A 25000-nucleotide genomic window follows, 5' to 3' on the forward strand; every position below is an offset into this window, starting at 1 on the left:
TGACTATAAATGATAAGAAAACTCTCAACTGTGTGTGTGTGTGTGTGTGTGTGTGTGTGTGTGTGTGTGTGTGTGTGTGTGTGTGTGTGTGTGTGTGTGTGTGTGTGTGTGTGTGTGTGTGTGTGTGTGGCAGTGTGTGCGGATAACAACCATGTGCGTACGTGGACGGTGACGCGTTTCCGGGGGATGATCTCCACGCAGCCCGGCTCCACCCCGCTGGCCTCCTTCAAGATCCTCTCGCTGGAGGAGACGGAGAGCCACAACAGTTACTCCGCAGGAAATGACATCGGTGAGCAGCAGGGGCGTGCATGTGTTAAGACTCGGCCGTATAGTAATGCCGTGTTCAGACTAGAGATGCAAACGATTAATCGATTAATCGACTTCAATCGATCAATGCATTAATCAACTAAAAAAAACATTAATCACAATTAATTGACAATTCAACTGACAAGAGACCCAGGTGAACTGGGCATGTGAAGAGTGTGTGTGAAGAGGGGTTTGAATAGGGGAAATATTTAAATCACCTTTGGATTAAAGAATTGAAATAGAATTAATTTAACTATGGCATTTTATCTCAATTTTTAATTAAAAAATTTAGTAGGTTTTTTTTTCGAGAAACATTGAGATTTCGGGGGGAAAACGCAGCTTATCAATTAATCGTAAGTCGATCGATAAGGCTCAATCAACTAATGATTAATAAATTAATCGATAATTTGCATCCCTAGTTCAGACCAAGAGTGAACTACGCTGCCTGGTAGCGTGGGTAGCAGAAGACGTTTTGCCTTGAATTCGCTGTATACGCTCCAGACGCAGCATTGACATGTTTGATTCAGCTAATCAAATAACGGCTCTGGCTTGACAGCCTGGGACATTCAGAGATATGAACGTTCCGATTGGTTTTCGCCGAATAGCGTCAGAGCGAATTCGCCTGCGATTAGATTGAGTTTAATCGTCAAAATTCGCTCTGGTCGCTCAAGAAGCTTCGCTCCTGGCGAATTCGCTTTGGTAGCGCAGGTCGCGTGCCCTCCATAGAGAAATAATGACTTCCGTCGCTTAATTCACTCCGTTCGCTCCTGGTCTGTACACGGCATAAGGATGGTGTAGGATGGTGGCCTGAATACAGTAGCTATTGCAACTACATATGCTGCTCATTGAAATTGCGCTGTGTACTGACAAATGTGATCTTTTCACGAATATTTACTAAATAATGAACTAATATTTACTAGTGTGACCAAAACACAATAAGTTTTGCAGCTAAAAACTTACTGGCAATTCAAAATGGTGGACAATGGAAAAGTAATAGTAATGTATTAGAGGGTGTTGGTGGTTCCAGGTCCGTTTGGGGAGCGTGATGACCAGCAGGTCTTTATCCAGAAGGTCATCCCCATCACACACAAGCTCTTCGTACGCCTCTCATCCACCGGGAAAAGGTAGGAAACACAACCGTTAAGGTGTGTAATGTGTGTGTGTGTGAAAAAGTGTGTGTGTGTCTGTGAGAGAGAAGGAGAAAGGTGTGTGTGTGAGAGAGAGAAAGAGAAAGAGAGAGGGAAAGAGATAGAGGAAGAGAGAGAGAGAATTAAGTACTTTGTTTATCCAATGCTGGCTGTTCTCTACCCAATTATGTCATGTATAAGCTTTCTTATGTGGAGCCTTTTTAAATGGTTAGATGGCATGCACGCAGCACAGACACACATTAAAGAGGGCCTGGTGCATGGTGTATACGTGAGTCCAAATGGGATTGAGCTAGTTTTCATTTGTGTTTGTATGAGAAAGTGTTTTGTGCTATATGTGCTGTATATAAGGATCTCTTTCCCAAAATGAGATGTATTAAAGAAAAAGCAGGACAGCACTCCAAGTTTATGTGGTTTATTGCCCGTTTATTGACGGGCAATAAACCACATAAACACCACATAAACGTGGAGTGCTGTCCTGCTTTTTCTTTAATTCATATATTCTCAAGGAATGAGCACCCAGTTGTTTACTTTGTTTGAGTTGAGCGCGTTACAGTCCTTAGTTTAATTGATCCAAAATGAGATGTATCCATTTTGTAGAATGTTGGGAAATTGACATTTTTGTATTGGGCATTCCATTGAATTGAATTGCATTGCATTGTATTGCATTTTTAAAAAGGTCTAACAAGTTTGTTCTCAAAACATTTGAATGGCAAGAAGTCACACATAGATGATAGGACTTCTTAACAGTTAATTCCAATATTAAAATGCAAAAAGTCAAAAATGGTGTATATCTCATTTTGGAAAAGAGCTCTTCATATATTTCTGTATATAAAGTAATCACAGGCGAGCCCTGCATGTGTTTGTGGTCTGAACATGTAAATAAGTCATGTGAGGGTGTCTGTGTAAACATGTCGATGTGTGTGTGTGTACGTGCGTGCGTGTGTGTGTGTGTGTGTGCGTGCATGCGTGCGTGCGTGCGCGTGCGTGCGTGTGTGCGTGTGTGTGTGTGTGTGTGCGTGCATGCGTGCGTGCGTGCGCGTGCGTGCGTGTGTGCGTGTATCAGGATCTGCGAGGTGCAGGCGGTGGACGGCACGACCATCACGTGCTTCACGGTGCGCGAGTGCGAGGGTTCAAGCCGCATGGGGTCACGACCCCGGCGATACCTCTTCACCGGCCACGCCTGCGGAAGCATCCAGATGTGGGACCTCACCACCGCCATGGACCTGGCCAACAAGCACGACGACAAGAGAGAAGCAGGTACACACACACACACACACACACACACACACACACACACACACACACACACACACACCACCATCAGTGTTAATTTCGTGACGAAATATTTTCGTCATAAATATTCGTTACGATTGTTTTTCCCCTGACGACAATACAACGATGACGAAAAAAACAGCATGCGTTTGTACGAAAAATATAACGATATTGATTAATATTTTCGTCAAAAAAATAAAAATGTGACTACAATACCACCCGAGACGAAAACCAATAGGAAGCATTTTTGTTAATATGTCACTGAAACATTGGAAAAGAATTGCCTGCTATTTCGCAAGGCGCGAGCCTCATCTGCTTCGCGTCTCCTCTCTCCTCCCCTCCCTCACACACACACACACGCAGCAGGCACAGTGACAGGCAGTGACCGTGACCCTTTTTTAACAGCAGTAGCCTACTTTTCAGTGCAATCCTGGCTGGAGAAAATATTGTTGCCCATTTATCCATGAGGAAGAAGTTTAAGCAGTCATGAAATAGGTGGTGGTGCTGTCGCACAGTAGCAAACATCTTTCTCTGCATTTTTGTGGAACTTCTCCACTCCCTGCGCTTTCATGAACCTGCTACCCGACGGTCGTTGTTTGATCTTTTTTCAATGTTCGCTAATGTTTGTAGGCTAATTTAAGGGTCTATGCGTAGGCAAAAGCCTTCTGATAAGAATCACTTTAGTGCCGATCGCAAAGGATTCGGAAGTGTGGAGTTTTGCGACTTGTTTCAGTCAAGGACACTGAAATAGGAAGTGAACGACCCTTCCACGCTTTCAAATGAGTTATTGCAATAACGTCCTGCGAATGCATGCAACCATGGACACACAACCATGTCAACGAGAGCACGTGTCACGTGCCATCACAACTTTGCATCAAGCAAACAATATGCAACAGCTTGCAATACGCGCACGAGAGAGAGAGAGAGAGAGAGACGTCTTCCAACAGGTGCCGTGCCATTGTAATGCACTGAATGCTAGTCCAGGCTGATAACAAATGCGCAATAGAGACAGAATGCTGTTCATGTCAGCAAACAGGAAAACGTGCGCAATAAGCATTAGAAAACACCCAAACTGCATGTCATCAAAACATGCAGAATTGCTTTAGAACGCTTTCCTGAACATAATGCATTTGCGTAGCACACATAACCAGCTAAACCAGCTGTCAGTGCTGCCGTCCGAAGCTAGTATGCTACAAAGCAAAGTTCCGTACCTCTCATAAAACCGTCTCTGTAGAAAGCCACAATACACAGAACTAAACCAAAATACTTTAGGAAATATGACACCAGAAGCAAAGTACCCTATAATATTTGCCGCGGCGGGCTCAGTGATGAATGAAACAACTTAGCCTACCTGTACTGCTACCATCCGATGCCTTCTTCCTAGCCCACATGACAACTGGATTTTGGCTACGATTGAAACTTGTCACTTTCAAGACATTAACTTCGGTTATTTGACTGTTCTGCCATCAGCGACGCCACGACATAGGCTATGTGTTATTCCAAGTGGGAAATGTAGAGCTGTCTTTGCTAACTAGAACTACTAGACTTAAATTTGCGGGCTATGTCTGACTGGAGGTAGCCGCTCAACAAGTTAGAATTCCGCTGATGGAACTAGAACTTGTTACTGTATCTTTTTTTCAGGAGCGCGCGAGTTTTACGCACAGAAGCAAAAAGCAGGCTATCTGCCTTTGTAAATTAATGGTGCCCAATGGAGTCTCTGCTCTTTAATTTGCTTCATGCTGCTTCTTCTCATATAATATGTTGCATTGTCACAACATTCATAGAAGACACAATAGGCGTAATATTTATTTAAAAAAAAAAAAAAACTTCCTCCACTGGTGAAGGTACCCACAGTGCGTACGGCCGTACGGCTCCAGGCGTCCTTGCCTGCATGCACCTACTGTACCCCGCGACGCTCTTGATTACTGGTATACCCACAAGTAGGCCATTTTTTCATAACGTGCAGTCCCATATTCCCCCGAAGTCGTTCTAAAATATCGACAGCAATTTATGAGTGTCGCGGCCATGATTTTTTTTACACATTGGACGCACTGGCTTATAAGACGCTCTGGCAGTTTTTTTACAATATTTTCTTATTAGCCTACAATATGTTATTTCAATCATTGATTTCCCCAAATGGTAGGCCCTATTTTAGTTTGACAATTTTATAGAGAAGTGTAGACAAGAGGAAATAATGTAATAGCCTATTTTAGTCGACTAAAATGAATTTAGATTTCGTCGACTAAAATTGTATGAATTTTAGTCGACTAAAACTAGACTAAAACAAAAATGATTTAGATGACTAAATTGTGACTAAAACTAAAATTACATTTTCGTCAAGAGACTAAAACTAAAACTAAATTAAAAATTCCTGTCAAAATTAACACTGACCACCATGGACCTGGCCAACAAACACGACGACAAGAGAGAAGCAGGTACACACACACACACACACACACACACACACACACACACACACACACACACACACACACACACACACCACCATGGACCTGGCCAACAAACACGACGACAAGAGAGAAGCAGGTACACACACACACACACACACACACACACACACACACACACACACACACACACACACACACACACACACACACACCACCGCCAAGGACCTGGCAAACAAGCACAACGACAAGAGAGAAGCAGGTACACACACACACACACACACACACACACACACACACACACACACACACACACACACACACACACACACACACACACACACACACACACACACACCACAGCCATGGACCTTGCTAACAAATATGACGACAAGAGAGAGGCAGGTACAAACACACACCCCTGCCATGGACCTTGCTAACAAATCCAATGAAAAGGAAGAAGCAGGTGCAGGCACGCACGCACGCACACACACACACACACCATACACATTTTACTTCTTTATTTGTGCCCACAATTCAAAATTGAGTTTCCATAGACACAAATTTACCAGTTGCAAAGATACTCAGGCATAAACTACATTGTAGATTAGAGGTGCTCCGATTGCTCGGCTGCCGATCATGACCGGCCGATAATGGCCAAAAATAGCCTGATCGGTGATCGGAAAAACATGCCGATCAAAAAACCGATCGAGAGATATTAAATTCCTCACGCAACCATTTGCCTTTACACCTGGCGCTGCATGTAGGCGCTGGCTCTGCACAGCTGCAACTGCACCAAAAGAAGGCATCTTTGCTTGTCTATAACTTTTCGCCATTCCCCCCTTCATTTCCACCATTCATAACCATATCTGCATCAACAATGATCTGATTTTCCGATCCATGCGCCGTTTACCTGAGTGACAATGTAATTTGCGATTGAGTACTCGCCAGTGAGCCATGTTACGTTATAACCTGTGTAGTTGCCTTGGTCAGCACGCGACAACTTCACGTTGTCAGCACAAACATGTCAATTATTGTTTTCAAAGTTGTAATTGGCAGTCAGTCGATTAGTTTGATAGTCGCTGAAACACCAAACGGCGACAGATGTGGTTAAAACTTGAGAGAGAGATTCAGAACGGTAGTGGAGCACTGCAACTGTGGACGGTGACAGAGAGGGGAGGGGCTCTCCTCACGAGGCTGCTCATTTAAAGCGACAGGTTGTTTTTTTCTCGTATGTGGAAGACTATTTGATGTAATGTTTCAGTTTCAATTCAATCTTAAATAGTTTAGTTATTCTATGCAATAACTTATACATTGATTAATACTGTAGACTGTATTACCAACACTAGTCTGAAAGATAATAATAATAATAATAATAATAATAATAATAATAATAATAATAATAATAATAATAATAGCCTAATAATAGACATGTGCAAATTAAGATTGATTGGTTTATGGGCAGAAATGGTATTCAATAAGGATAATTAATAGGCTATTAAAAAAATAGGAAATCATTTTTGTGATCGGCAATGATCGGTAATCGGCAGATAAAGATTTTTGGTGATCGGTATCGGTGATCGGACCCAAAAAATGGTGATCGGAGCACCTCTATTGTAGATATGTGATCAATAGTCCATAGTAATGTTAGTGAAATTGATTAATACAGCACATGGACTTGAGATGTACACCTAATTATAGAATGACTCGTATATTGGCCAGTGACTATTCACCCGACTATGTGTCTCTCTGTGTGATTGGTTGGCAGAAGTGGGCGGTCCCACTGAGGAGGAGCTTCTGAAGCTGCTGGACCAATGTGACCTCAGCACCTCTCGCTGTGCCACGCCCAACATTAGCCCCGCCCCCTCTGTGCTGAACCCCAATAAGCTGAGAGAGTCCTGCTCCAGGTGAGAGGGAAGCCCACCCACCACACATGCTATCCAACACTACGGGCTCTTTCTATTACCCTAAAGCTACGTTCAGATATATCGCTACTAGTTACTTGCTCAGCCAGTGAAGTCAATAGAATGTGTATGTGTTCTAGCGAGCCGAGTAGGCGAGTACTGTACAAGCGATGCGATGTGGGCGGATTCCGAGTTAAAAATGTTTTAACTTAAAGAGAGGCGAGTAAGCGAGTAACCAATTGAAATGCAATGAGTTTGGTACTTCTCCCTTGTGCATTGGCAGTTAAAGCCGAACTTTCCATTAGCGATTGGCGATGAGGTGAGTGAGCGAGTAGCGAGTAAATAGCGGTGACGTGTTAAAAGGAGGCTTAACTTGGTCATGCCCTGATGAAGACCCTGTGTGGTTGAAACCAGTTGGCGTTTTTAGTCATGTACCCCAGTTAAAATAAAGGGTTTTTAAATTACAAAACACCATACTACTCCTTGTCTCTATGCAAGATTCGCCCGAAGTAGGCCCAACAGCCAACAAGTTTTGAAGAGGCTTAACTTCCGTTCTCGACCTGTGCGTGTGGCCTCACGTTTCATTGACACCCCACCTCCATGGAGAACACGGTAACACTTTACTTTACGGATCGCTAATAAGGTGGTAATTTCGTGTTAATAGTTATTTCATAGTTATTTCAGGGTAATAACTGTTTGTTTTTAGTAACAACAGCAAAATAACCATACAGTTTCCAGTGCATTGTGGTGACACCCTGATGACTCGCAGCACGGTGACACTTTGTTGACACACACACACACACACACACACACACACACACACACACACACACACACACACACACACACAATGCACTGGAAACTGTAGGGTTATTTTGCTGTTGTTACTAAAAACAAACAGTTATTATCCTGAAATGACTATGAAATAACTATGAAATTAACACGAAATGACCACCTTATTAGCGATCCGTAAAGTTAAGTGTTACCGAGAAAACAATAAAGTGTCCCCGCTGTCAGCCTACAGCCACAACAACTTTTGGGGGACTTTTCCCCCATGTAACATCCCGATTGCAAATGAGCAAAGGACCTTTTGAATCACACTTTTGCAAGATATTGAATGAAACTTCTGCTGTTAATGACACGAGGCTATTTTTTTTAAAATGGGTAATATTTTGTTTAAACCTAGCCTGCAACATCATGAACAACACCTGAAGTTTTGGTGTCGGGTTCTTGAGTCATTTCAGAGATAATTTGGACTCAAAGGTTGAAAGGATTTGTAATAATGAAGTAATAGAGTAGTGTTAGAGAAGAGTACCCCACCTGACACTCCACCCAAAATGCTAATGCTAATTTAGGAAGAATTTCAGGTGGGATAAATACATGTCAGCTGGAGAAATCACCTCTAGCACTGCTCCATTACTACGTATGGAAAAGCAGCCGACGAGGTGTCCCGATATCAAGGGAAATAATGGACGAGGCGGAGCGTTCTAAACAGCACGACGGCGCAGCCGAAGGGCCGTTCACTTCGCCAAGTCCATTTTTCCTTGATATCGGGACACCTCGAAGGCCACTATTCCGCTTATCACCCGGTTACCAGCATTTAAGAAGGCCTATTCATTTATTAATATGTTGATCTAAGGCTTCGTGAGAAAGTAGATTCACCACTGCGCTTGGTACGTTGCTATGGGCACCACTTCCTAATCTAGTGAGACGCGCCTCTATCGGAGGCATGTAAGGACGCGCACAGAATGTTGGGGTGACTTGACAACCAAATGCAATAGAATTCCCGACTGGGTTTTATGACTTGACAACCAGATGCGATAGAACTAACGACACGGTCTTGACTAGACAACCAGATGCGATACAACTAGTAACGACACTTCGCCAGAAAGTTAGAAAAGAAGCAACTTGGACGCCCGCACGCCCGCATGACATCATAGGTGTCCTGCTACCGGGGAATAAAGGGGAAAAAGACGTTCCGTCTGCTCCCTGGTTGATAATTAGCTACAACTTTGTCTGTTTCTCTTGATGTTTATCGCACCACAGTCTGCAACTGCAGGAGCCCATCCACCAGGGGGACACATAGGGCTCCTTGTATGTGTCTAAGTAATTGACCTTGTGTGTGCGTGTGTGCGTGCGTGTGTGTGTGTGTGTGTGTGCGTGCGTGTGTGTGTGTGTGTGTGTGTGTGTCCAGTCTGCAGCTGCAGGAGCCCATCCCCGAGGGCGCCACCTACGGCTCCCTGCGTCCGTACCGAGAGAGCCCCCTGCTGGCCAGAGCGCGCCGCACCGAGAGCTTCAACAGCCAGCGCGGAGCAGACTTCCAGAACTTCAGCCTGGGGGGGTTCCGCAACCTGCTGGAGCCCGAGGGGGTGGGGGGCGGCGGGGCAGAGGTCACATGTGGGGGGGACGAGCCGCGACAGTCCACGTCCGAGAGCAGCGGAGAGGAGGGGGCCAGCGAGAGGAACAGAGGAGGAGGAGGAGGAGGAGTGGTGCAGGGGGGGCTGGAGAGCTGGTGGGGGAGATCTAGCGATGGGGAGGGGGGCAGGGCCGGGGGGGCGGCGTTGGCGGCACCAGACAGCCCAGGGCTGGGGGACGTCAGGAGGAAGGTGCAGGTGGCAATGGCGGGGGCGGGGGCCACGCTGGGGGACGAGGAGGTGGTGGGCGGCGAGGGGGAAGCGCCATCAGGTGTGTCAGGGGAGAGCCGATCGTCAGGGGAGGGGGGCAAGAAGAGGAGTGCGTTTGAGGGGGGGTTCCTGGGGAGGAAGAGGGCACCGCCCGTGCCCCAGCTGGCCTCCCCCCTGCCCCCCGGCTCTGAGGCTGGGGGGGGCGGGGGCAGTGACTCCTCCTCCAGCACCGCCTCCCCCTCCCCCACCAAGATGTCCACGTCGCCACGACACCGCAAGGGGCCGGACACCTCGGGCCAGGAGTACGGCCTGTAAGACAGACACCTGGAGTGTGTTACAATGTGCGGCCTTGCCTCCTCCACTTGTGCTTGTCTCCTCGTACCAGGAAGTAATATGTCATGATGACATCACTGACAACAGCATTATATTTCAATATCTTCCAAAAGCTCAAACGTCTTCTTCTCATTTGCAATTGGAATGGTGAATGAAAAACAGTCCCTCAAAAGTTGTTGTGGCTAGGCTGACCGCTGGGAAACTTTATGGTTTGCTCCACGGAGGAGGGCCCAGGAGGCGGGACGAGGAGACAAGCACAAGTGGAGGAGGCAAGGTCGCATATTGTAACGCACACCTGGCATCCATGACAAAAGAAAACCCTGTGATGCCACCTGAAGACGTGAGGCGTGCACCGAACCGAACCGCCATGACACACCTGAAAGCACGAGACCTCTTCTAACGACACTCGGGACACACTACTTACTTTGAGACACCTGTGAAGCGCCTCGGACTAGGAGACTAGCAGGGTGTGATGCCAGACATCTCGGAAGACACACGTCACGTGAGCAACATCTCCAAGTCACATACATTTTTTAATGTGACACATTGAAGACCCTTTGCTGTTTTCAGTTTGATCATATCGACTAACATTGTGTATTTGTTGTCGTTCAAGAAGCCATGTCCATGTTTACATGGTGAACGCTGTTTTTGTTTTTTTGTTTTTTTTTAAATCCTGGGGCAGCCATTGAGGTGACGAAGCTTAACGTTCGTTTGTTTACATGCACATTATCCTTTAGCTGTCCAACTGGACTACAAGTTAGTCTCTGCCCCTTATTCCCATAACATGTGGACGACTAACTGACCAGAAGGCATAGCTAGTAACCTTTAAAATGAAGTTTTAGATAATTACGTGTGCACATTACTTTAACCCCAAGTTAAAGTAATAGTCGTTGCATCCTGGCCCATAGAACCTGATTCATTGCGTACGTAGTAGGTCACCAAACGAAGGGTATGACATCTTCTCAATTGAAAAAAAGATACTTGACATTTGACAGTTGAGTTGGGGTGATGCATGCATCGTTGTCTAGGATGCGGTAATGTGCGTAAATGACGATCATCAAAACGTTAGCGCTAGCAGTAGTGTGCCGTCATCTGATAACACTAATACTCATTTCACTGCTAATGTTGGGCCTTTCCAGTGATAGAAAGATGGACGAAAGATTTCAAACTTTTTTTTCTCCTTTCGAGAATCGTGCAACACTATTTTATTTTTTGTCTTTTGTTGATATATTGACCTTAAAGGGAATTCCTTCACATTGTAATTTTTAGTGCCTTGGACCACAGTGGTAATTGAAATATGTGTATCGCATTGTATCATTTTGATTCTGTGAGCAATCTCACCAAAGCTAATATGGCCGCCTTGTTTGTCCCCCCTCCTCGGTAAGGTCGCGAATGGAAACAAAGTGTCCTAAATAATTGGGTCACAGACATGGGTATATCGTAAACTGTTATGTCACGGACACAAACACTGTGTTCTTTAACGGTTAGGTCACATACTCAAGCAGTATCCTAAACTGCCAGATCATGGATGCAAAATATAGTAGTGTTCTGAACTGTCTCAAATGCAGTTCTACCTTATTGGAGATCACAGGCTGCAATCAATCTACTTACTCCCATCCTTTCCCTGTAGCCTCCTGCTTTATGACGCGAGGCTCAAGTCAACATCACCCATGATTGAAGAGTTTGTACATGTTGAATGGGAAAATCCTACCTTAAAGTCAGTCTGCGCTAGGGATGGATATTGGAAAGGGGTTCACGATTCGATGTGCATCATAATACACATGCCATGATACAATACTGTCTATCGATAATACTACCGTATTATCAGAGACTAATCACTTAAAAATAATAATAATGAGGATGATTTGAGGCAGGGAAGCGCTATCACATATCACGTGGTTGGTTTCTGGACTGAAGAGTAACAGAACTTTGAAAAGGCATATCACCATACTGCCTCCTTGCATCACGATACAGTATTGTCACTCTGCGCATCACAATTATCACAATTCGATACAATATTGTTGTATCTCTATTAGTCTGCGCTGGTTGACAGAGGGGAAAGTACTGTATTCTCCAGGGTGTCGAGATGACACACAGAGAAGATTCCAGAGGTGGTAGGAAAGGATGGGAGGAAGGATATTGATTTTCCGCCACAGTGTTCACCAACTTTTAACCCCTAACCTTAACTGATTATGCAAGTCCGGCCCCCTGTTTGTAAGTAGGAGGAGTCCTGGCCATTGGCCAATGGGATTGCTCCTCCTCCTCCTCATCTCTTATGCTCTGCATTGTTGACTTGTGAGTTACTAGAGTTACAGTGTGTTTGTGGGTCAAAGACGTCTTTGTCATTCAGTGTTAGGGACACCTTCCGCTGACTGTAGCTGCAAAAAAACATGATTTTAAAATTGTTTCAAGTGAATGGATGACAGCTGAGGCTTTCATGAATTCCCTGTAACAATAAATAAATAAAAAGAGTCATGTTTTTTAGAGTTACAGTCAGCAGAAGGCATCCGTTACACTGAATGACAATGCCAGTTTGCACGTCTTTGACCCTTGTACTGTAGGTTTCACTGCATTACACTACACTACATTTGCATTTGCACTTAAACATGAAAGAGCGCGAGGTCACTCCCGCTCACCATGGTATCAGTTATTCTGATTGGCCCATTGTAGGATCAGTCGTTCTGGTGGGCTGTTTCCCAAATCGGTTGCTAGAGTGCAATTTATCCCTTGCTAACCTGGGATGCGTTTCTCGAGAGCATTGCTTTTAAGTGAGTTAGTAAATTACTCGGTTACAATGCAATTTCCCATAGGCGAACTAATAAGCAATGATGCTTTTGGGAAACGCACCCCACTTGAGTTGCTAAGTGGTCCGATGGTTGGTAATAGCCAATTACACCAACAAAGTTTCTACCTTGGCGACTGTAGCAACTGCGGCTTTAGGAAACACTCCTGGTTGGCGACTGGTTTCCAGGTAGACGCCACCTGTCAGTCACTTCTTTCTTTCTCTTTTCTCTCTTTATCTTTCTCTCTCACAGTCTCTCTTGCAGAGGTATGCAGTCACTTGTGTAGCTAGCTTTCAAATTCTGTCTTTTCTATGCAGTCACCTTCTTTCCTTTCTCGGTCTTTCACACTTTCCCGCTCTGTCTTTCACACTCACGTTCACGTTCTCTGTCTCTCAGTCATATGCAGTCAGCCCATGTTTACAAGCTCTACCGAAATGTACAGACTATATATCTATCTACGTATTTATGTTGCGCCACATATCTTTTTTATATGACACATGCAGTAGCCACAGTATGTCGTTGTCACATTATGTGTGTGGAATATAATGTCACTAATAATATGAGTGTGTGTGTGTGTGCTGCACAGCATGGCAAAGCACTGAGGTAAGCTTTAGCCCACATGTAAAGCTACGCTACATGAAGGAAGTACAGGACACTATTATAATGAAATATAATACACAGCACTGAGTATAGTATCCTTAAAAGTAGTCAGTAAGCTTTAAATAGTACACTAAATATTACACAGCACTGAATATAGTATTCTTAACGTAGTATGCTTGAGTAGTATGCTCTCCCAACACTAATAGGCCCCCCATTGGGCAGCCGGAGGCACGCCTTGTCTCACCCGCATCTCAGCCGCGCTCTGTTGCTACATGGGAGTGGTCAGTGGTGTGTTTCTGATGCTTTCGCAACAGATCTCAACACAACGGGTCCGTCTCATTATCTGACCTCCTGTGCTTGCCTTGTGCTGCTGGCCTCTCTGGCTGCTGCAGACACCCCACCTCAGTGAAGAACACATTTAAAGGGACACTGCAGAAAATGGTCAAAAAAGGTACTGCAACTATGCTGCCTATTGAAATTCGACTGCCTATTGCCAAATATCATCTTTACATGAAAGTTTACTAAGTATTAAACAAATATGTTCTAGTATGGTCCAAGTACAGTCAGTTTTGCAGCTAAAAAGGGCTATTTTTGGAAATTCAAAATGGCGGACCATGGAGAAGATCCCCCTTTTCATGTATGAAAAGTGCAATTTTTCTAGTCATAATGAATACTTAGAATTTGATGCTGGTGGTAAGTATTCATGAAAAAGGTAACATTAATGAATGAGCAGCATGAATTCTGGAAATAAACAACTAAAAATCTTACACAGTGTCCCTTTAAGTTTCCCTGCTGTCAACGTAGACACAGCAGCGTTGGAGGGACTGTCCCCCATCCATTCAACATCTCAATTGCAAGATACTGATGAAAACATATTGTGAATGACGTGTCCTCTTGCATGGCGAGGCCACAAGCACAAGGCTGGACGAGGACAGGAGGTTAGATAATGAGATGAACACAACGTTTTTCCCTTTCCTTTGTCCTGCAGTCCGAGATCGCCTGTCGACTAATCAGGGTTGTGTTTCTCAACAGTGTTGTGGCTAACTAAATTCGCAACTTCCTTGGTTGCAATGCAATTTCCCTTAGCAATTTCCGACAGCGCTTTTGAGAAGCATGGTCTTGGATAAGTGGGTTGTTGATCTGTCTTGAGTGAGGAGGAGGCCCTCTGCTGGTGATGAATGGGGTTGCAACACTTCTTTGGTAACCACACAGTTGACCTGACACCAGTACCACACTGGCCTCCAAACAGTATGCAGTAGCAGGCATACTGCAGACACACACACGCACACGCACACACACACACACACCTGCAGCTCCATCCACTCTCTTATGCGTTAACATCTGTCAGCACATTAAACGCCCATACCACGGTGTGTGTGTGTGTGTGTGTGTGTGTGTGTGTGTGTGTGTGTGTGTGTGTGTGTGTGTGTGTGTGTGTGTGTGTGTGTGTGTGTGTGTGTGTGTGTGCGTGTGCGTGTGAAGACATAGCCAACAGGTAATTACCAGCTTCTAACTTGATTTACGAGTTTAGTGGCTCTCACACTGCCTCCCATGCTGGTGAAAACGTATCTCTCACACGCACACGCAACTCTTGATAGCACATACACCGTCTCTTATATACAAATACACACGGACACACACAAACTCCCTCTTGCTCACACATATACCGTCTGTCTGTGGCTAATAACTCAACACTTTCTGTCACTTCTGTTGCTGCCAATGTGAGCATATATAGTTTTCAGAGTGAGGAGTCCGCACACTTAGAATCCTTTTTGTTGTGTTTTATTTTTTCATGGCAGGATAACGTTTCGACCTCAACAGTCTTCTTCAGATTCTCATCGAGATTCTAAGTGTGCGGACTCCTCACTCTGAAAACTACAGTTGACCTTTGTCCAGCACCTTTCCCTCTCCTTCAACTGAATGTGAGCATTATAGTCAAAAAGACAGACACCCACCCAGCATCTCTGAGCCTTTAGTAGCTTAAGTAGTGTGGGGAGACATTAGCTTACTGCAGCCTAGCTATTGGCATGTTACTGTGAACCATCTCAAAGGGGAAGCTGTACTCAGATCAGTCCCATTCACAATTAATGCTAAGTCATTAATGACAAAATTATTTGGTCTTCTATGGCATAATGTCACTGATAGGTCAACAGTGTTGCTCTTCCTCCGCGATGCATATTGGCTGAACTCTTAATATATATACAGTATATATGTAATATATACACTAAAGGCTGCTTGTACTGACATATTGTATCTCAGGCACACTCTTCAGCCCTATCACCCATGATGCCGAGCGGTTTTTGCATCTCTGTGTTGATAGGCCAGCAGCTGTATTCAGACTGGAACAAGGAAAGAGAGCAGTTTGCTCAAGAACTGGTGTGTGTTTCTTTGTTTGTTTTCAGCGAGATTCTAAACTGATTCCATGTATGTCTGTCTGTATTTTACTGGTTTGACCACCGCAATGTAGCTTTGGTTATTTGACCGTCACACCACAAGAATGTAGTGGATCTGGAGTTTGATGTTTGCACCTTAAAAGGACACTGATGGGACCTTTGTTTGAAGAACATGAAATGATGGACTAAAAGTAACACTAAAAAAAGAGACAAGACTAACCACCTAATGGTGAACTATTTCCTTTGCTAAGCTAGTTATCTATGTTTGGTTGAAGTGGGTTTGGATTTATGATGGATGCTTTGACATGAGTGTTTGGAGATCCTCAGAGTGCACACTCACCTAGAAATGTCTTCTTTACACCTTAAGGGATGGGCAACCTGGAACCAGAAGTTACAATCAAGAGCCACATTATTCCAAATGACTTCATTTTACCTGCCCAAGTTTCAGCATTTGGACAGGTCACTTGGAATGAGAATCAGAATGTATTTTGTCATCGTTTCGAGTACAACGAAATTAAACAGTCCTTTTTTTTCGGTTAAGAAATTAATAATTAAGGTAGAAGGAATATGTAGCACTGGACTGAAGCTTCTGAATCCAGGTTGCCCATCACTGCACCTACTACAGTATATATACGGTACGACAGCCATGGATGCTGGAGAGGAAACTGGTACTCAAGCCACCTGACTGGAGCTTACCAGGCTTGCACGAAATTCCGAATGGAAAGAATTTCAATTCAAAATAATGCCATAATATGAACACTAGGTGGTGCCATTACCTTGAATTTCTTTGAATTTAATCTACACCACCCATTGAAAGTACATAGAACACCACCACCACCCAGTGTTTGTAGTATGGCATTACTTTGAATTGGAATTCTTTCCATTCGGAATTTCGTGCAAGCCTAGAGCTTACCCATTGGCGGAACACTCTGACTTTTGGAACAGAGTGCATGTGGCAAAGGTTGCAGAAGTAATGGGGGCTCGTTCACGATGGTGCATGCTGTCTGTGCAGCGTGCATGCACACCAACCAGAAACCATTGTAATGGCGAAGTGTGCATGCACCCTGTGCAGACTGCCACAAAATGCGGCATTACGAATGGGGCCATTTACTTTGTGTAGAAGAGCAAGCGCAATAAGCGGCAAAAGCGTTTTTTGCCATTGGAGGTGTCAAAGGCTTCAAAAGCGAACTGAAATTGTAGTGAACAATATGGTTGTTATGACTTGTCAGCTATGAGGTGGATTGGCGACAACCAACTCAATGTCTACATCAGGTGTCACCAACGTGGTGCCCGCGGGCACCAACTAGCCCTCAAGGAGCTTCTGAGGTGCCCACCAAGGATGTTATTAAACAGTGACGACTACCAGATTTTAGTCACAGTTAATTCTTTTCTTAATTTAAATATGAGATTATTTATTCTTTATAACCTATAAGCAATTTATCATTTAAAAATAGTGTGATTTGAGAATGATGCCAACTGCCAAGACATCAGTAGAGGATTTTGAACAAAAGTAGCCCTCGGGTAGCTCTCAGTAGCCCGCGGGTAGCCTTTGGTAGCCCTCAGTCCCAGAAAGGTTGGGGACCCCTGGTCTACATTTTCTGAATATGAGCTCCAGTCGGTTGCTTCCCTTTTGCCGCGTTTAGTCTAAGAATCCAGTGGGATTCTTACGATTCTTCAAAGCTTTTGCCGCATGCAGTCTGTTCCTACGGTAACACACTCTGCCTCCCTGCACCCTCTGTAATGGGAACACCATGAAACAAACAAACAAATAAAAAAACAAAGACCAACATGTCAAAAGTTCTTGTGTGTCTCAGTGTCGTTCTTTATTGTTGTCACATATAGTAGTCAAGCACAGTGCACATTGGACACACCACTGTTCATCTGGATAGTGCACCAATGTTCGTGCCACTGGTCCGTCTGTCTGTCTCACCACAGGCAGTAGGTCTATATAATTGTGTAAATGATGTGATTTGTAGGTGAGGTGAGAGGGGATTTCTCTCCTCTGGTTTTGATATCCCAAATTGCCCATTGGTGATCAATGATACTCCACTCCTCCACTTGGGTTTTCAACAAATCACACAATGCCTGTATATGCGTATACACGCAGGTGTTTCTACTGTGACTTACAGTAACTCAGTATTTACCAGATAAGCCTACTGTACGTATTTCAATACTCATGCTAACTAGCTAGCAGGGCTATTACAATGCTTTAAAAGTTTAAAAGCTTTAGTATATTGGCCATAATTAAACATCGACATAGATAGCTCGACTACTATGTAGCATTCAGACTGCTAAAGCACTTGCAGAATTATGTACTCCACCATCAGGAAGCACATCAACAACAACAAACAACAATACGGTTCAAATTAAATTGAAAAATATATAAAATGATAATGATAAATAATACTGACATTCTGATTTTCTTTTAACAAAAAAAAGAAAATAATAAATATTCATAAGAAAAGCTGTACATCATTGCTTGTGAATCAATAAGCCTTTCAAAACAAAATTACAACACAAGCCCAAAATAAACATACTGCAGGTTTAAAACAACCTCTACCAATCACTGACTAGTACACTGCTTCCACCGTCCAATCACAACACTGACTTTGCCTCCACCAATGAGCAGTCTGTACTTTGCACTCAGCAGGGCATACTTAAGACACATTAGTAGCATCAGTTGGCTTATGACGTCTCATGAGTTCACTACTAGTTGAATAGGGCTGTAACGATCGAACCGAGATATCGTGATACACAGACTCACCATACTGTATCGTGATACAAGGAGGCAGTATGGGGATACACCCTTTCCAAATTTTGACGCCCATCAGTCCAGAAAACTACCACATGATATGATGTTATGGTGCTTCAAAGCTTCAAATCATCATCATCATTATTGTATTTAAACTTTTCATTTCTAGCCTCTAGTAACCTATTCTACCTACAATCGGTCATAGTTTTATTAACAATTTTATTTTATAGCATTGGGAAATGTGAAATCGTGGGGTGTATTGAACTGTAGGTCAAAAATCGTGATACGAACCGAATCGTGAGTTGAGTGTATCGTTACAGCCCTATAGTGTAATAACATGTAATAACATCTTCAGTAATAATGTAATAACATGTAATAACATCTTCAGTAATAATGTAATAACATGTAATAACATCATTATATCTCTTCTCAAACTACTGGAGTAGGCACAAGTTCAACACCAACTAGGTTTCCACTGTACATCTCTACATGTTACAACACATTTCCTTATGCACTCTAGTGTACATTAATAACTGTCTTGGTATAATAATGGACAGTACATAATAGCTGCATTTCTATAGCTATGGACATAACAGTAAACTTGAACTGCTCACTGTGCTACAGTAGAGTTGAAAACTAGGAAACATCTTGTACTGTAAGCAGATACTGACGTGTGTGTCTGTGTCTGTGTCTCTGTGTGTGTTTGTGTGTGTGTGTGGTACAAGGACGGGTATATAGTTCCAGGTGGGCCGAATATTAGGTGTGAGTCCGAGTGATCACCTGACAGTTCTGGAACGCTCCTGCTTGAACTCTGAAACAAACATTTGGGGCAAACACAACTACAAACAGAAGTCTACATTACAGTCCTCTGACTGTTCCATTTTGAATTTGAGTTAGTAACATTATTTCACAAGGTGGACTGTAAAGATGTAGTATATGTCCTATCTTAGAGTCATACCTTTGAGAGGAAGAGACTTTGACTTCAGTTTGGTGGCCAGAGCATAGCGACTATGTATCTCTGGGCAGAGGTCACAAGTAGAAGTAAAAAATAAATGTATGGTGTAAACCAGGGGTCCGTTTCTCGAAAGCGTCTTTGCTATTGTCGTTAGCAAAGTCCTTCGTAAGAGCAACTCAACTCTCTCTCGACAGCCACGCTCACCACTAAATCCAAGGGAACGGTAAGACGGTCTTAAGACGGTTAGCAACGGCAAGAATCGAGAAACGGACCCCAGACTCACACATTTAGGTACACAACCTCTCTCAGACTAGATTGCTAAGTGACTTGCTACCTCTCCCACCTCCAAAGTAGTCCTAACTTTGTGGCTACCTTTGAGAGGCTAACCGCGCGGTCACACCGCCAGCGTTGAACGTGTGGAAAGATGCGGAAGTAATTAACTTTGTATGGGAGAGCAGGCGGCAGAAGCGTTAAAAGCCGCAAAGCGTGTCTAGAGTCAAAAGCGTCAAAAGCCGAGGGCGTCAAAAGTTGAACTTCATCTATCTAAAAATATGTAATGAGCTCGGCGGCGGCAGGCGTTAGGCAATGGAATGTTCACATTTTTCTAAACACGAGCTTCGGTTGGTCGAGATTCTTGGTCGAACGCTTCAGGTTGAATCGTTTGCCTCGTTCAACGCCCCTGACCTGTGCTTTCCAGGCAGGAGTCAGCAGCGTTTTAGCTCTTTCAACGCCGGCGGTGTGACCGCAGCATTACGTAGACTGTTGTGGTTAAAGCAGGAAGCTGTTGTTCTGTGTCTCTGACTGAGCACCGGGGCCGGTTCTCTTTCCCGAGCCTCTTCTGGCCTCAAGGCAGTGAAAAACTCGAAGGCAACATTAACACCAAGGCCCTCTGAAGAGGTGGAACACTAGCAGGCTGTTAACGACAGGCTACGGACGCTTGCAAAGGACACTACTCATCAGTCTCATCTATCGCTACATGGAAAGTAAAAAATAAAAAAATAAAATAAAAAAACACTGTAAAATAGAATCTACTGTACAGAACATTGATTAAATAATTTGATATAATAATTGATTAAATAAATATATTACACAAAAGAGTTCCATAGTTGTAGTGTGCGCGTGTGTGTGTGTGATGTTGTCGTGGTTTGTAAACATACTGTAAATAACATATAATGAGATCCAAATGTTAGTGTGTGTGTGTGTGTGTGTGTGTGTGTGTGTGTGTGTGTGTGTGTGTGTGTGTGTGTGTGTGTGTGTGTGTGTGTGTGTGTGTGTGTGTGTGTGTGTGTGTGTGTGTGTGTGTGTGTGTGTGTGTGTGTGTCTCCTCTCTGGTTTCCTCAGAGGTGTGTGTCTGTGAAGGTTGTGTGTTCCTTCCTGATGGAGCCGGAGCCCATTGAGCTCAGGCCCTTGATGGTCTCAGCCAGCTCCTCATCGCCCGCAAACTATTCACACACACACACACACACACACACACACACACACACACACAGAGTTAGAATAACAAATACACACAGTTATCATACTAGACACAGACATGTGCGCGCCCGCACACACACACACACACACACACACACACACACACACAGACACACACACACACACACACACAAACAAAAACACTGCTGTCGGTGCCATGTACACAGGTTGCACAATAAAAACTGAAGCACCGGTCATTTTACTGCAGGGAGTTTCATGGCTAAAATGGAAACAGCCTGCTTGCCAATCTTCATTAATTGTGCATTTCACCAGTAAGGGCAGAGTGTGAAGTTCAATTAGCAGGGAGCAAGAGCACAGTTTGGCTCAAAATATTGCAATGAAAGGGATGTTTGGAATTGTCTGTTGGGGGCTCCACAGGGTCAATATACACGGCCGGGCTACTATAGCGTAGCACAGGGGTTCTCAACCTTTTTCAACTTTGGGCCCACTCGAAATGATCAAAAATGTTCGGGGCCCACCTCGGACCCAATTAAGAATAAAACTCAAATAAATCAACAACAAAACAGACCAAAATATGATTATTATTTTTGGAAACAGATTTCAAGGCCCACTTGGAATACCTTCAGACACACACACACACACAGCCACACACACACACAGCCACAGCCACACACACACACACACACCGCCACAGCCACAGCCACACACACACACACACACACACACCGCCACAGCCACAGCCACAGCCACAGACACACACACAGCCTCACTCACCATGCCGCTGTCGGTGCCGTGTAGTTCTGGATCCCAGATGCCGTCCTCCATCAGAGACTTCCTGTCCGCCGTGTCGATCAGCTGACTGATGCTGCGGTGCAGGGAATTCTGGGAGTAGGCGTGGCTGATGTGGCTCTGCGCCGGGATGCGCAGCACGGACATGGTGGCCGGGTAACCGTGGCGACCGGAGCGCAGCGGCGTGCCGTCTATCTTGGTGTCCACGAAGCCCTGCAATAAAAACAACACACCCACCAAACATGACATTACATTACATTACATCAGTGATTCTCAAAGTTTTTCAGACCGAGGACCACTTTATCCCCCCAAAAATGATCAGGGACCACCTGTCAACTGAATTGGCAGTTGATGGGTGCTAATTTGACATTGCTAATTTTGCTTCAGATCACTCCATTTTTATTCACATTTTCAAGCCTGTCTTATCGTGGTGAAATTAAGACTTCAGCTATGTTTAACTGTGTAGTTATGTTAAAAATATAGCCTACTGCTAGCTCGTCTTGGAAAAGTAAAAATCCCCTCGAGGACCACCTTAGCTCTGTTGCAGACCACAAGTGGTCCCCGGACCACACTTTGAGAATCACTGTATTACATTTACATTTCATTATATTACATGACATTACACTCTGAAGCTTTTTACCCAAATTGACTTGCAGCTATTTAGATACAGGGGATTGGTTACAGTCCCTGGAGCAATGTGGGGTTAGGTGCCTTGCTGAAGGGCACTACAGCCATGGGTAGAGGTGTAGGGAGAGGTAAAGGGTGGGATTTGAACCTGCAACCCTCTGATCTTGAGTCCACCTCCCTCACCACTAGGCCACAGCTGCCCCCCAACCAGGCAAACCAGACAACAGGTGTTAGTTCCAGGCAGTGCTACCAGAGATTCTTAAAGTATACAGATATGCCAATGTAATAGGTTGCTGTGGGCAAGGTTGACCAGGTTCCGATCTGCCTAAAGGGGCGTGTCATAATACTCCTAGCATTGAATAGAACAGTCCTTAGGTCTGCCTAAAGGGGGATTTACCCCCCTTCCCCTTGCAATAGTAGAACCCGGAAACAATGGGCCAACGGAACCTCTCTCTCTCTCTACTCTCTCTGCTGCTACCAGGGGTTCATGCCTGCTTACTCTAGCGTGCAGCCTTTTGCCTTGAGCTTTGACATTATCAAGGCCGTCTCAAGCCATGAGAAGCTAACAGTGTTGCCAGCTTGGGCTGTTTCCCGCCCAATTGGGCTGCTTGAGATGGCCGTCTACAGGTAAAAATGGCATTTTGCAGGAAAACCTGCCCAATTTTGCCCATAGAAATCAATAGAATTGGGCGGGATTTGATGCTTCCAGGCGGGTTTTGAGTATTATTGGGACTGGAAGTCATCAGCCTCATCTGGCAACCCTGAAAGCTAACTAAATGGCATAGCTTACCCCTGGCACCTGCATGCGCCCGTGTATACGTACAGTATGTATTCTAGCATGCACTCAATGTAATGCAGCCAAAGGTTCACTTCACATGTGAACTCTTTTGTACATGCAGATTTTTACACACAATTTCACATGTGCCCAGCTTCAGACGTGTACATCATGTACCTATTTTCAAAACATGCATTGCTGAGTTTCATGTAGCACACTGTCTTAAGGCGGACTCAAACTACACCACTATCATCCTGACTCTCGGATGAAAATCCCCCTTATTACCACAATCGGTGGAACGAACGTTACCCCTCAGAATCATTGCAAGCAATTGTCGGGCAAGTTTCTTTCATTGTGTGCGACATTCCAAAACATTTTGCCCGTTCAAAGACTAGCTGTGTAGTAGAAACTAAAAAAAGTAAAACATCAGGTCTACGTAGGTGTTTACGAACGGAAATAAGATTGACAGTTGCGATTCTCTTTATGTGTGCGGCATAGTCCAATGTCAAAGTACATATGTCCCCCAAAACAATATTTTTTCTCGGTTTTAACACTTAATATGTTGTCTTTTCACTATTCTCCATCTAATGAATAGATTGAATGTTTTGAAAATGATAGCATTTTGATTTTATTCACTGTTTACCAAACGTCCCAACTTCACCGGAGTTGGGGTTTGTAGTTTGAGCCCGGCTTTATGCATGGACATGCAGCACAAACTGTACTTACCTGTCCTTTGTACCTTTGTAACATAATCTATACGCATTCCCTTTCCACACGAGTACAGTACAAATTGGTACAGTACTAGAGATGCACCGGATCCAAGATCCGGTTCCGGATCCGGCAGGATAATAGGGTTTTTCACAGGATCTGGATCCGGTTCCAGGATCCAGGATCCAGGATCCGGTAGCCGAGGCTTCTCAGTCAAAATAGTTTGAGCCAATGTGATAAAAAGGGCCCACGTGTGTGAGTAGGCTATGTGTTTCAACCCTTTCGTAGGATCCGATATCCGGTTCCGGATCCGGCAGGATCTTAAGCAGTGGATCCGGTATCCGGCAGGATCCTAAAAATCAGGATCCGGTGCATCTCTATACAGTACAAACGATCAGGGCTCTAAATTAACACCAGCCAACTGGCCAATGCTGGTGAAATTTCAGTTTGCATGGTAGAAAATACCAACTACTAGCCATGTTGACCCATTAGTGACCGTGTGTTTGGCTAGTACGATTTACATCTTCAAGCCATTTTGGCTGCTGGCAAAAAAAGTTAATTTAGGGCCCTGCAAACGATGCATGCTTGCTGTGTGTGCTTATGTACATGAGGGGACCGTGTGACAGCTGGGATAGCATGCAGTCAGTGTTGCCAGATGTGTCTGACCAAATCCCGCCCAAAAGTTTCTCAAAAAACGCCAAAATGCGCTAAATTCTGCCCAAAATCAACAAATTACATTCACTTCTATGGGCCTAAAACGGCTGAAAAAAAAAAAACGCCAAATGGCCAATTTTTTCCGATTTTTACCCGCAGACGCTCATCCCAAGTAGCCCAATCGGGTGGGCACCCGCCCAATCTGGCAACACTGCATGCAGTATGTGCTGTTCTCATAAACACCTGGTGGCATGCTGGTGGAAAAAGTGTAAAAACACACACATGCACACTAACATGATGAGAGGCACATACAGAGTGAACAAACCACTCCACTCTCTTCTCTACCTGTGCACATGCAGAACACATACACACGCATGCACATACACGCACACACACGCACACGCACACACACGCACACACACGCACACACACATGCACACTAACATGATGAGAGGCACATACAGAGTGAACAAACCACTCCACTCTCTTCTCTACCTGCGCACATGCAAAACACATACATACACACGCATGC

At 44.4% G+C, this 25000-nt stretch overlaps 2 protein-coding genes and 1 long non-coding RNA gene across 3 annotated transcripts in view; 2 read left to right on the forward strand and 1 right to left on the reverse strand.

The window, feature by feature from the left end:
- kctd3 (potassium channel tetramerization domain containing 3) overlaps window positions 1-12841 on the forward strand; it is a 31541-nt gene extending 18700 nt beyond the window's left edge. Inside the window, exons 14-18 of the mRNA XM_063184088.1 lie at window positions 134-289; window positions 1334-1430; window positions 2518-2711; window positions 6903-7041; window positions 9233-12841. Of these exons, the coding sequence (XP_063040158.1) occupies window positions 134-289; window positions 1334-1430; window positions 2518-2711; window positions 6903-7041; window positions 9233-9977 (1331 nt within the window). The 3' untranslated portion in view covers window positions 9978-12841. The remainder of the gene's footprint in view (window positions 1-133; window positions 290-1333; window positions 1431-2517; window positions 2712-6902; window positions 7042-9232) is intronic.
- Window positions 12842-14162: 1321 nt separating this feature from the next.
- On the forward strand, window positions 14163-17571 carry LOC134434982 (uncharacterized). Its single transcript, XR_010031963.1, has 2 exons — window positions 14163-15300; window positions 15638-17571. It is a non-coding gene; the product is annotated as an uncharacterized LOC134434982 (long non-coding RNA).
- Window positions 17572-20815: 3244 nt separating this feature from the next.
- The window catches only part of ush2a (Usher syndrome 2A (autosomal recessive, mild)), a 582756-nt gene continuing 578571 nt past the window's right edge, over window positions 20816-25000 (reverse strand). The window contains exons 89-90 of the mRNA XM_063184090.1: window positions 21690-21917; window positions 20816-20920 (exon numbers count right to left, since the gene is read on the reverse strand). Of these exons, the coding sequence (XP_063040160.1) occupies window positions 20816-20920; window positions 21690-21917 (333 nt within the window). The remainder of the gene's footprint in view (window positions 20921-21689; window positions 21918-25000) is intronic.

Source organism: Engraulis encrasicolus, chromosome 19 (assembly GCF_034702125.1).
Source record: "Engraulis encrasicolus isolate BLACKSEA-1 chromosome 19, IST_EnEncr_1.0, whole genome shotgun sequence".
Taxonomy (NCBI): domain Eukaryota; kingdom Metazoa; phylum Chordata; class Actinopteri; order Clupeiformes; family Engraulidae; genus Engraulis; species Engraulis encrasicolus.